Source organism: Oryza sativa, chromosome 7 (genome assembly GCF_034140825.1).
Source record: "Oryza sativa Japonica Group chromosome 7, ASM3414082v1".
NCBI classification, from domain to species: domain Eukaryota; kingdom Viridiplantae; phylum Streptophyta; class Magnoliopsida; order Poales; family Poaceae; genus Oryza; species Oryza sativa.
Window position 1 is genome coordinate 27,297,302 of NC_089041.1, and position 13,920 is coordinate 27,311,221.

At 40.7% G+C, this 13,920-nt stretch overlaps 1 protein-coding gene across 2 annotated transcripts; it reads left to right on the top strand.

Annotated features, from left to right (window-relative positions):
* Positions 1 to 836: 836 nt before the first annotated feature.
* LOC4344116 (mediator of RNA polymerase II transcription subunit 12) lies at positions 837 to 13,271 on the top strand. 2 transcript variants are annotated; one of them, XM_026027024.2, is made up of 13 exons: positions 837 to 996; positions 1,139 to 1,417; positions 3,022 to 3,081; positions 3,350 to 3,455; positions 3,608 to 3,679; positions 4,362 to 4,415; positions 4,498 to 4,608; positions 5,061 to 5,210; positions 5,560 to 5,901; positions 6,005 to 8,301; positions 9,012 to 11,537; positions 11,887 to 12,205; positions 12,334 to 13,271. In XM_026027024.2, the coding sequence occupies exons 2-13, from the start codon at positions 1,287 to 1,289 to the stop codon at positions 12,769 to 12,771; spliced, it is 6,606 nt and encodes a 2,201-aa protein (XP_025882809.1). In that variant the 5' UTR covers positions 837 to 996; positions 1,139 to 1,286; the 3' UTR covers positions 12,772 to 13,271. The 2 variants fall into 2 exon arrangements, with proteins under 2 accessions (XP_025882809.1, XP_015646668.1); XM_015791182.3 differs by having other exon boundaries at positions 4,501 to 4,608.
* Positions 13,272 to 13,920: the final 649 nt, after the last annotated feature.

Consider the following 13,920-nt stretch of genomic DNA (forward strand, 5'->3'; position numbering starts at 1 on the left):
GCCGCCCTTCTGCTCCCACCGCCAGTCTGCCCAGCCGTCGGCGAGCCGCTCGCGCCGCGCCCTCCGCTCCGCTCCCACCGGCGGTCGGCGGCGGCGAGCCGCTCGTGCCACCCCTCCGCTCCTCCGCCCTTCGCTCGCGTCTCTCGATCTCTCTGGAGTGACAGAGAGATCGTGTGAAAGAGAAGATAATGATGAAAAAAGAAAAAAAGAAAAATAATATTAATTGATAGTAGTTGAAAGATACTATTAAAATATAGGAGGATGTGATATAGATGATGTAATATAGATGATTTGTTAGAGTGGAGAGAAATATGAAAGAGGAATCTTTTTTGGATAACCATCTATATAGCCATATGAAAGATCAAATTTGGACGAGCTGCTGGGGATGCTATAAGGTGATACAAAATATGAATTTCCACGCTGCCTTTGCACCCCTAGTAGTATTATTGAGGACTAAGAAGACTACTTGTGTTCTTTAGTATGGATTGGGATCGAATCACTCGCATACGAAAAACAGAGTGATATATTATAGCACATAATTAATTAAATATTAGTTAAAAACTTATATAATGAATTTATATGATTTTAAAGCAACTTTTTATATATTCTTTTTAAGAAAGCACACCATTTAACCCTTTGATAAACACATACGGAAAAGTAAGTGAGTGAAGATTGAGAAACTTAACTACAGACACATCCTATGTTTAGGAAGAAACGTGGAGTAGGGCACATGGTGTCTATTTTCTTGAAAAAAAGAGAGGGGGCCCATCCTCAATCCTTACCAACGAAGGGGCAAATAGTCAAATTCCCCCCAGCTAAGCTGCGCAGCCTCCCTTCCTGCCTGCGCCTGCGCTACCGTAGTCGGCCTCCCTCTGACTCTTTTGCTCCCCCCTCCCTAGTTTACCCTAGTCGATCTCCCCCCCCCCCCTTCCCCCTCCGCCGAGGCAGCGCCGCCGCCGCCGCCGCCGCCGGAGTCCCCGCTGCTTCCCCTCGCCGGTGAGCGCGTCATCCTCCTCACCCCACGCCGCCGCCGCCTCTTTGTTTTGACCCTTTTGTTTAAGCTTCGGTTTTAGATCTGGAAGTTGCTTCTCTCTTTGCCCTAGAGTTAGTAGTAACAGTGATTTTGGTTCGTTTCCAGGAGGAATTTGGGGGGTTGAGGTGATCCCCCCCCACCCCCACCCGTGCCATAGGGTTGGCTGCTCCTGCTCCTACTGTACACAGCTTGATTGATCCTTTTTGGTGGGTGTGGATGTTGGGGGTAGCATGCCGCTGACCTGCTCGGGGAGATGCAGAGGTACGCGGGTGCCGGTAACAACAGTGGGTTTAGTGGCGGCGGTGGCGCGGGTGGAGGCGGTAGAGACAGCTCGAGGTTGGATGGGTCGCCCTACTCCGCCAACAATTATCCCCTGAGCTCGAGGTGACGCGCTATCGCTCCATTTCTTTTTTTTTCCCTCCATCCAACATGATTTCTTGTTTTAAGCCATGTAAACAATAAGATGCCCTAGTATGCTCTTATTTAGTTGGAATCTTCCAAGTTGTAATTGATATGATGCGTGTACATTTTGGATGCTACAGTAATGGCATTTCTTCGAATCATAACGATTCCGTACTGTTTTATGACTTGCGTTACTTGCATGAAGTAACTGCCGTAATCAAACTCACCACATGTTCTACGTATAATTTCCCAGCTATTATCAGAATGACTTGATAACCTTGACACAAACTGTTATTGAACCACAAGCAATCAACATGTATAGAATGTTGTTCTGACCAAAGGAAATTTTTTTTAGTAAATATTTTCTTTAACTGATGTTGCTGATATTTGTATGGTTACGACAATACTTTCTCTAGAAATTAGATAAATTCCGTCAGGCTGTTCATTTATTAGTTAAAGAACAAGCTAATCCGTCACGTATAGTGATTGAATATATATTACCATGCCATGAATATCAACAAGACCATCATCAGTTCAGTTTTATTGAATATAGCTCATCGCGATAAATCCCTCCATCCTAGTTGTATTTCGTATAACCATCTGATTATGTAGAACATACAGATTAATAGGCGTATATATATGACATCATGCTTTGGAAATCAGAATGCCATAGATAATCAAGTTTGTATCATTAGTATGATATTGCACCACTTCAATCTTTGTGGTATGGTTAGAGAAGGAGCAGTCATTTTCTCTTTGATATGTGATCGAATGAAGTAGTGAAAGAGGTTATTTACTACTGCCTCAAATCTTATACTTGTCATGCATATGCTTTGCCATGTTTAAAATAAAATATGTCATAATATTGCTAAAATATGTAAATGCATTTTTTCTGTCATGAAACATGTTGTTTACCTTTGATCTATATGGAATACTCACCTTAATTTATTTATAACTGGCAATTCATTTATATTCGACTGTTGTGTAATATTAAGGAATTCAACGGGTAATATATAAAAACTGCAGCGGGAGTAAGTGGGGTGGCAGATTCACTCAGCACCATCACTCCATTCTTTTAAAAAGAGTAGTTTATTTTTCGCCGGGCCAGCAAAGGAATGGTGGCCAAATTTATTAAGAGCAGAGAGGAAAATGGTTGGTTTACATAACAACAAGATTGTTGGATGCTACTTAACCGCTGCAGCCAAACATACCTGACAAAATCAAAGTGCAACATTAGGAAGCCAAGATAGAGGGATAAGATAACAGCTTTGCTGCACGCCACACCCATAGCTCCTCCATGATTGTCTCGACCCTCATTGGGGTGGATCAAACCTCAACCCTCACAAATAATTGAACATGGAATAAAGAATATCTGCTCTGTCAATTCTTCACCTCTATTGCTTGTCCAATATCGGAAGTAATATTTGATGAAGAGTACAACGAACTTGCTACTGTCACAATCACTTTCTTAGTATCGATTTTCTGTCAACAGAAATGGGGGTACCTAATTCAAACCAAACCTGTGCAATTTTATCATCACAATAACTGAATTTTGATATGTTTTTCTTCTTCATTGTTGTTTTCAGGCGGCAGCAGCAGCTAGCTCCTTACAAGCTAAAGTGTGATAAAGAACCACTTAATAACAAGTACGCATATACTTCTTACCAAAGACAGTTCACTCAGGGAGTTAAGTGGGTGTTTATTAATCTAGATGTTAATCTTTCAGGGATTGCATTTCCTTTACTTTCTTTGCCCTTCGTTTTAACTTTGGCTGTGCTCTTTGCGTAAAAAAACACATCTGTGTTGTCCAATAGCAAGTTAGCAACAAATAGTAAAATACTACTTCTTTATCCTATAAGATATTACTTCACTTGATCTTAGGCAGTCCAACTGTACACGATGGCTCTTTTGCAGGCTTGGACCACCTGATTACTATCCTCAAACACCAAACTGTCCTGAAGAGACATTGACAAAAGAATATGTACAATCTGGGTATAAGGAGACCGTTGAAGGAATTGAGGTGCGTATGGAGATGAATGTTGTATACAATGTATTATGAGTTTGAATCCAATTAGAAATTCATTAATGTATCTATCTGTGCTATGCTTATTGAGTTTGGATATAGTCCAATCTTGTATATTGACTGATTCAGTTTTTTCTTGGGATTCATAGGAAGCCAGAGAGATTGTACTTAGCCAGATCCCGTACTTCTGCAAGACAGATATTGTTGTAAAATGCAAAGAGGTGAGGAAACTTGGCCAATATTTTCTCAGTAAGCTCGTGGCATGATCTTATTTTGCCATTGTGTTTCGGAAGAAATACGAAAAATTCTTTGCAATAGCAAATGGATTGACAGTTCATGGTAACAAAGAGACAAATTGCCACTGGCACCAACCTTATATTCCAATGTTCTGTATATCAATTTGGCATCTAGGCATAATTTGTTGCCTGGCTGGTTTACTACCCATGCTATTTGATTACCTTGACTTACTGGAGATTAATCTGATATCCTTTAGTTATAAAGTGTCACCGACTATTAGGACTAAATCTCAGAACTTATTCCATCCTGCAAGGATAGTTAGTCTAGTGATTATTAAGTCTTTATCAACAATTGATTCTGGCTTGCACAGTTGTACCAGCTATCATCAGGTGCAAACATTTAGGCAAAAAAGTTGCTGTAGATTGTGGGTTGTGTGTTTCTGTTCTCTTTTAGGAAATCTTGTTTCTCTCGTAATCTCAAATATGTATGTTGAAGATGTAGTTCTTTAAATGTTGTAAGACACCACAACTATAAATGCATGGATACATTTAATTAACATGGTTGATTGGTAGCTTCATCCTTTTGTTTTTATTTTATGATCTGTTTTGATGTATGATATAGAGTACTTAGTATAACATTTAACAATTTCTTCATTATTTGCTGAAGGCACTAAAGAAGCGCTTGAGAGCTATAAATGACTCTCGTGCTCAGAAGAGAAAGGTAGTTGTGCAATATTTCTTGATTTGGATGTATTTACCTCCTGACATCATATCAAACAGACCAACTAATTTTCCTGTTTTAGCAGGCTGGCCAAGTTTATGGAGTTCCTCTTTTTGGATCACTGTTGATAAAACCTGGAGTTTATCCAGAGCAAAGACCATGTAACGAGGACACCCGCAGGAAATGGGCCGAGGTCGACATACTTGCCTGTTATCTGTTTTCACATGCTTTTTTCAATGGAACTGTTGGCATAATTTATGAACTGTCATTTAAGTTTTCTTGCACTTTTATCTTGAGCTTGTCGCTAGTTAATACTTAACTTTTCTGCTCTAGTTTGAATCTTCTTTTTTTAGGAATTATGGGTTTAGCATACAATCGATTAGAAACTTTATTTTTTGCTTGGTGTTGCTTTGACTTTAAACTGCTTATTATTGTTTGAAGTCAAGGGTCAAGTTTGTGTGAGGCAGACCTCCCTTAATGCATCTTATCATCTCATCGGTTGGAACAATGCAAGTCAAATAACCTAAGAAAATTGAGTTATTTTGTTTACAGACATCATTTTCTACTTCTGTGATATCACTGCTGCCATGTATCTGGCTATCTGCCCATTTTAACTTTTTGATTACATGTGCCATCGCCATGCAGGCCCTTTCCCAGCCAAACAAGCGACTGCGTTCATTATCTGAACATGTTCCTCATGGTTATCGTAGGAAATCTCTTCTTGATGTTCTCACTCGATACAATGTCCCATTATTAAGAGCAACATGGTTTGTGAAAGTCACGTACCTCAATCAGGTTTGTATTTCTTTTTCGAAACTAAGCCTTGCTTACTACTCACTCCGCTCTTGAAAGCAAGTCGTTTTGGATATCGAGATGGTCTTTGAAATACAACTTTGACCACTACTTTCTATTGCAATATATCTTTATAACCTGACGAGATTATAATATTATGAAAGTATTTGACAAAATGAATCTAATTCTAAACACATGATTTTCTTCCATCCAATCTAAATATTTAAAAGATATTGATGGTCAAAGTTTCTTAAGTTCGATTTGAAACATGTCCAAAAAAACATGTTTTCAAGACCAGAGGTAATACAAAAGAACATGCTACTTTGTTGTAACCAAATATACTTAATTGCAGCCACAGGTTCGATCAACATCGGTCAGTACATCAGCAGGAGGCTCTGACAATCATCGATCTAATCAATGGACAAACGATGTCGTTGAATATTTACAACAGCTTTTGGATGAATTTTGTTTAAAAGAGGTACCTCCATCTTTTAGAGAACAGTCATCACCAGGGCTTATTGCTGGGGTCACACAAGTAAAAATGAAAAGCGAAGCACCCCCAGCTGTTGGAGACATAGACGAGCCTTTGGTGCACTTCAAATGGTGGTATATGGTCCGCCTTATTCAGTGGCATCTCGCCGAAGAATTGCTTGTTCCCTCGGTACTTATTGAATGGTTATTTAACCAATTTCAGGTGATTTTATTTCCATTGACTGAGTAGCTCATTTATTTAATGATGTTTAAGTTATCTCTTATTTTCTTTACTTACCAGTGATATGCTTCTACCCTTTACTCAGGAGAGAGTTGCAGTTGAAGCTTTAGAGCTTCTTATGCCTGTGGCACTTGGTATGATTGACATCATCACTCTCTCACAAACATATGTGCGCATGTTTGTGGAAATATTGGTTAGACGTCTGAGTGATGGCCCTGTTGTTGATAACCCCAAAAGGGCACATATTTCTTCTGTTATAGCTGAGGTACTGCGATACATGGTGCTTGCAGTGCCTGATACGTTTGTTTCTTTGGATTGCTTTCCTCTTCCATCTTTTGTGGTTCCTGATGTTTACAGTAGAGGTGCTTTACTGAAGATAACTGCTGGTGGTGGTATTGCTGGTTCAAAGAGGCAGGATGGTTATCGTTACTTGTCCTGTGGTTATGCTGTTTGTTCAATTCAGAAACGTTCATATGATCTTGCAACAGTTGCCAACCCTAACTTTCAGGCACGTGGTGCAGCCAAAGTGGTGCAAGCTTTGGACAAGGCTCTTGTCACAGGAAATTTGACAATGGCATATTTGTCGCTGTTTAATGATTTATCTGATGCATTAATGGAGGAGAGATGGATTAAAGAAGTGAGCCCTTGCTTGCAGTCTTCTTTGATGTGGATCGGGACTGTTGAGTCATCCCTAATCTGCTCAGTATTCTTCCTTTGTGAATGGGCAACGTGTGATTATCGTGATTGCCGCACATCTCTCTTGCGGAACGTAAAATTTACAGGACGAAGAGATTTATCTCAGGTACATCTGGCAGTCTCCATCTTGAAGAATAAAATGGATGAGATAAATAACCTGTCTCGTTCTAAGAGTAGCAGTCGCATTGCAGTGAATAATACTGCTAAAGGTTCTTCATTAAACAACACTTCTTTAGCAGCTACAGTGAGTGATTCCTCTGGATTGAGAAACAACGCAAAGAGCGTGGATGAGAAGGACAAGAAGGATATATTTGAAAGCCCTGGTCCACTGCATGATATTATTGTGTGTTGGCTTGATCAACATGAGGTTAACAGTGCTGTAGGTTTTAAACGTGTGGATGTTCTCATCATAGAACTTATCCGCAGTGGTATATTTTATCCTCAGGCTTATGTTAGGCAGTTAATTATTAGTGGAATTACTGACAAGAATGACACACTGCTGGATGTGGAAAGAAAAAGGAGGCACCGCAGAATTCTGAAGCAGCTTCCTGGGTCATCTTTATTTGAAATTCTTGAAGAAGATAGAATTACTGAAGAGCAGCATTTGTATGAGATGATGTCAACATATTCTAGTGAGCGTCGCCTTGTGCTTTCCGAACTTTCAACTGGCCAAGCATTCGATGCAAATAGCAGAGGTGAATATGCTTCAAGTTCCTGTGTTCCGAAGGCAAGTGATCTTTTTCTTGCATCAGGAGGCGATAAGCATGGGAGGGTGCCGGAACAAGTCGAAGATGTGAAAGCTCTGGTGTCGAGCATGTTGCGCTTTATAAATCCTCACTCAGTGGAAGAAGAGCATTGTCAAATCAAAACAAACCCGCAAGGATCGTCAGCTTCAACGGTCACACAAATTGATACTGTAGATGTGAAACATGACTGTGAGGATTGTGCGAGGACCAAGAGACAGAAATTGGATGAGAGGGCCTCTCCATTACAAGGGTTCCCATTGATTCAATCAGATGAGGAAGATATTTGGTGGGTGAGGAAAGGGACAAAGTTACATGAATCCTTGAAGGCTGAACCTGCACAGAAACCCATTAAACAAAACTCTAGAGGTAGAGCAAAGGTGGTTCGGAAAACACAAAGTCTTGCACAGCTTGCGTCTTCCAGAATTGAAGGCAGCCAAGGGGCATCTACTAGTCATCTTTGCGAGAGCAAGGTGGGCTGTTCCCACCATAAACCTAGCATTGATGTTGACAATGTCAAAGATGTTGATCACATGAAGATAGTGGATCTGTCTGAAGTTGGGAAATCGTTGAAGAGGCTCAGATTGCTTGAAAGACGATCTGTTTCTGTATGGTTGTTGAAATCAGTAAGACAGCTTATTGAAGTAAATGAGATGGCTGCTTCTAAAGCTAGCAATTCCGTAAGTTCTTTTTCGTCGCAGTCTGATGATAAAACTCTATTGAAATGGAGGCTTGGTGATGAAGAATTACTGTCGATTCTCTATATATTGGACATATGCTGTGATTTAGTCTCTGGTGCAAGGTTTCTTGTTTGGTTGCTAACAAAAGTTCGTGGTGGAATGGCAACCTCTGGTCAAACAGGGAGAAGTGCCACTCATATCAAAAATAGAGAAAACCAAGTTTGCCAGATTGGCGAGGCACTTGTGTTCTCATCCTTGCTAAGGTACGTTGCTTTTGATGTTACTTCTCTTCAAATGTCTCGCGCAATGATTGATTTGAATAAATGGGTGAGCTGGCAAATGATTATGAAGATTCTTGTTACTAGAGAACTATGCTTCCCCATTCCTTTTTCATCTCTCTCTGCTTTGATGTCTCAATGTAAAATGTGCTGTAGGTTCTTTCATGACGTCAGTTGCGTCTTTCTTATTCCCGAAAAAAGAAAAACCCTGTGTCTTTCTTGTCCATGTACCTGACAAGAGGGCTTACAACAAACGGCCAATATTTGCAGGATCTCTGCAGTCTATGTATTTACACCTCACCATCTCTGCGATAACCGGGCAATATTTGAATACTCTTTTGTTTGGGCTTTTATGTTCTGCTATGTTTTTTAATCCACATAGTTCTTGTTTTGTGCATATGATGATTGGCATCGCTAACTTTTCAACATTGCTACATAAGTTATCATGAAAGTACTTTCTAAGTTGGTGTCCAGTCAAACCCTTTACTAAAAAACAAAACTCACCAGGATGTTATTGCATTACTTGAAATAAAATTAATGTTGATCAGAGTGAGGAAGAGATATTGTTACTCACCAATCAGAAAGTGTACAATACTTATTGTTTCGTATGACTCTCTTCCTATTTCTAATACTTTGAACTTTACTATATTGTTACATGACTTTCCTTTGATTGCTTTAGCATGTAATATGTGCAGGTATGAGAACATACTTCTTGCAACTGATCTCTTGCCCGAAGTTTTAAGTGCTTCAATGAGCAGAAATTTTGTGTTAGCTACTGCAAGGCAGCCTGCTTCAGGAGCATTTGCTTATACTCGATATTTCCTGAAGAAATACAGGGATGTTCCTAGTGTGGCAAGGTGGGAGAAAAGTTTTAGAACCACATGTGATCAGCGACTGCTAGCTGAGCTTGATAATGGACGTTCAGTTGATGGTGATCTGGTTTCTTCTTCTGGGGTTTCAGCAGGTGAAGAGATTGATGAACAGATCCGTCAAAAAATGAATGTAAGGAATTCAAGAATTGTTCCAAACATGAAGGATATAATACAACGGCAAACTGAGGAAAAGAAAGGTATTACGGCACCCAAGAGCCCCTCTGTTGATAGGGAAGACAGCTATCAAATTGCACATGACATTGTTTTGGGCTTACTTGAATGTATCAGGCAAAATGGGGGAGCTAGTCTAGATGGAGACCCTTCAATTGTTGCTTCTGCTGTCTCTGCAATTGTTCTCAATGCTGGGCATACAATAGCTAAACATTTGGATCTTTCGGCCGGTAACTATCACGGTGTTTCTTCCATGGGTAGTTCATTGAGCTCTATTCGGCACATTTTGCATGTCCACATAAGTTCTCTTTGCTTACTGAAAGATGCTCTTGGGGATCGCTTCAGCCGTGTATTTGAAATAGCTCTGGCTGTTGAAGCGTCTTCAGCTATTACAGCAACTTTTGCCCCTCCAAAGATGCAGCGTAATCAGTTTCAACCATCTCCAGAGACCCATGATGTATATGGAAATCATACAAATGACCTAAGCAACACAGGGAAAGGTTTTGTTGGGAGAACTACAAAGGTAGCCGCTGCTATTTCTGCACTTGTTGTGGGATCTGTTATTCATGGAGTTGTTAATATTGAGCGGATGGTTGCTGTCCTGAAAATAAAAGATGGTTTGGATATTTTGCATCTCCTAAGAGGTTTGAGATCAAGCACAAATGGTGTATCCCGGTCCACTGGAACGTTTAAGATGGAGAATTCAGTAGAAGTTTTGGTGCATTGGTTTAGGATTCTCTTGGGGAACTGCAGAACTGTCTATGATGGGCTTATTGCTGATATTCTTGGTGAGTCCTATGTTCTTGCACTCTCAAGGTTGCAGCGGATGCTTCCTTTAAGTATGGTCCTTCCTCCAGCCTATTCAATTTTTGCCATGGTCCTTTGGAAGAGATATACTTTTAGCCGTGAAGATGTGCAGCTTTACCAGTCTCTGTCAAACGCAATAAATGACATCACCATGCATCAGCCTTTTCGGGATATCTGCTTCCGTAATACACATCAGCTGTATGATCTCCTGGCCGCTGATGTTGGTGATTCAGAGTTTGCGGCAATGCTTGAAATGCATAACCCAGATAAGGGTTCAAAAGCAATGGCATTTATACCTCTTCGTGCTCGGCTATTTTTGAATTCCCTTGTTGATTGTAAAACAGCTGGGGCAATTCTAGGAGATGGTTCATGTGCTTCAGAGTCTGGCGAGGCAAAAGAGAGTGAGTTGAAACTCTCTGACAGACTTATACAACTACTGGATACCCTCCAACCAGCAAAGTTCCATTGGCAATGGGTTGAGTTGAGGTTTCTTTTAGATGAACAAGCTCTTCTGGAAAAAGTTGCAGCTGGTAATACATCAGTCGCAGAAGCAATCCAGTCGCTTTCCCCTAATGCTGAAAGCTTTGCCCTTTCTGATAGTGAGAAAGGGTTCACTGAAATCATCCTGTCAAGATTACTTGCCAGACCTGATGCTGCTCCCCTCTACTCAGAACTTGTTCATCTTCTTGGGAAGCTTCAAGAGTCACTTGTCGTGGATGTCAAATGGCTCCTGCAAGGGCAAGATGCCCTTCTGGGACGCAAATCCACAAGGCAGCAGCTTGTTCATATTGCTCAAAGAAAGGGCCTCTCGACAAAGACTCAGGTTTGGAAACCATGGGGCTGGGCCAGCTTGCTTAGTGATGTAATAGCCAGTAAAAGTACCAAGAGGAAATTGGAAGTCACTTCAATTGAGGAAGGAGAAGTTGTGGATGACTCTGCTGATGCTAAAAGGCCTAGCAAGGCTAACCCCCATAATGTGGACAGAAGCTTCGAGGGGATTAGATCTATTAATAAATATTTGACTGAGAAAGCCCTTTCAGAATTAATGTTGCCATGCATTGATAGAAGCTCTGCTGAATTTCGTAGTATATTTGCTGGTGATTTGGTGAAGCAGATGGGGACTATCAGTGAACACATCAAAGCAATAGCAAGGAATGGTACGAAACAATCTGGTTTAGTTCCATCAGGAACTGAAGCAGCATCGAACAAATCCAGTAGCCGTAAAGGGATTCGAGGTGGAAGTCCAAATATTGGACGGCGAGCTCCAGTTGGTAATGATCCAACTCCTCCTTCAGCATCTGCTCTGCGAGCAACAGTGTGGTTGCGCCTCCAATTTATCATTAGGTTGCTTCCATTAATCATGGCGGATAGGTGAGGCTTCATTAAGGACACATGTCATTTGAAGTTAATTGAGCTTGGCGATGGTTTCTAGTATTGTCTTTTTCAACAATTATGCTTATTATTGGTCGTCCTAGATTATAATTATTTCTCTCTCTCTCTCTCTCTCTATATATATATATATATATTGTTCAATGTTTCATATAAAATAGAACTAAGAATATGCACAAAATTACCCTTTCTTTCTGTTCCACGTGCTAAATATTAGTAGGCAATAGGTCAACTGTGAATGTTTTCTACTGTTATTATTGGAAATCATGGTACTTTTCTTTTCTATTAATAGTTGCCTCTTACACTTACATACGTTTACTATATGATTCAGGAGTATGAGACATACACTTGCTTCTGCAATTCTAGGCCTTCTTTCAGCACGCATAATTTATGAAGATGCAGATTTGCCCCTTCCTCCTACCAACACTACCGTTTTAAGGCGGGACGTGGATTCTTTGCTGGAACCTCCCTTAGATGTCCTTCTCGACCGCCCTGGTGAAAGTCTTTTTGAGAGGCTCATATGTGTTTTCCATGCATTACTTGGCAATGGCAAACCAAGTTGGCTGAAGTCAAAGTCAGTTTCTAAGTCGACCACTAGAACTCCAAGAGATTTCCCTGCATTTGATAGTGAAGCAGCTGAGGGCTTACAGGTCAGATCAATGCTTAAATTAATAAATGCTGTCACTTGGTTTTCAATAAAAATGATAATCTTCAATAGAACTTGCACCTCTGAAACCAATGTTGTTTTTTCACTTCTAATGCTAAATTTCTTTTGCAGTCTGCACTAGATCACCTGGAGATGCCTGGAATAATCAGGCGAAGAATCCAAGCAGCTATGCCAGTTCTCCCACCTTCTCGCCACCCTTGTATATCATGCCAACCACCTCAGTTGTCTTTGGCCGCATTATCACCACTCCAGAGCGGTACATCTACTTCAGGTCCTCAACAGAAAGGCAACTCTACTAGCTGGGTTCCTACTAATGTATCGATCAGAAACAAGGCGGCGTTTGCAACCCAAGATCCTGAGATGGAAGTAGATCCATGGACATTGCTTGAGGATGGCACAAGTTGCCCCTCCATGTCATCTGGAAGTAACAGTTCCAGTGGCATGGCTGGCGATCATGGTAATTTGAAAGCTTGTAGCTGGCTCAAGGGTGCAGTGAGAGTGAGGAGGACAGAACTAACCTATATTGGGTCCCTGGATGATGATAGCTGATCATGCTTGTACGCTATCACTGCTGACGTTGCACAAATTCAAGATGGGGATTGAGGAAAATTTTTCGGTTTTGGACCAGGTTGGGCTTGAGTGGTATACATGCCGCCACCATGATAAACTCCACTATTGAAGTGAGTTTTGTGTTGAAATTGTGGCCTTGTGGGGGCGGCCTTGATGTAGAATATCTTACACCCTGGGGTATTGTTGTTACTAGGGCCTGCGGGAGCGACCTTGTACATAATGTAACATTAATCCATTTGTCAAGCAAGCTGTCCCTGAAAGAAGTTGCCCCAGGGCCCTGTTTGTAGCTTATATTCAAAGTTAGGAAGATATGCATGCATGCAGTAGCTGATGAGTCGAAAGGAATGTATTGGTTTTTGTTTTGCTCGATATGTAACCTAGTGTGAGTTAGCCCCTGCTCAAAACCGAGGGTTGATATTATATAACATTATGTATATCATATGGTGGCTGGCCTCAGTGGAAGTTGATATTGTTTCGGATGGGTTTTCCTCTTTGTAGTGGCATGCATATTCATGGGATGTATCCAGCCTACCCAGTTTCTGCTTGTCTGTGAATTCTCATGGCTGGTGAGGTGAGCTTGCTCAACCCGAGCAGATTGCCAGATCTGAGGATCCTTGACACATTATATTCTATATATGGTGGAAGGAACATTGAATTCTATAAATTGGTGAGGTTCCCAGAGACCGTGTTCAGTTGGAAAGAGCTACTCGATCGTGTATACCAACATGCAAACTGTAGCTACACATACTGATATACAGGAGTTACTAGCAATATGCAAATTTCTTGTGATGATGAGAACTTCCGTCCCAAAATTTATCTATTTCTAATGTCTTATACTAAAATAAAACTATATCTTCGCCTACCTCTTTTTAACCAATCACAATTATTCTTCATTTAATTTTTTTCACATGGTTTTTCTTCTCAGTTAATCACAACATTTCTTCCATCATTATTATTTTAATACCCATATCCATCTTACAAAATACTTTACATTTCCACACGATTTGAGGCTCCGCTGAGAAGGATTGTTACATCAAGGACATGACTAGTGGGGCGATTTTTGCACTGTATGCTGCCTTTTGCAAGTATCTTCTTTTAAGGAAATTATTTTTTTTCCTTGCAAGAATC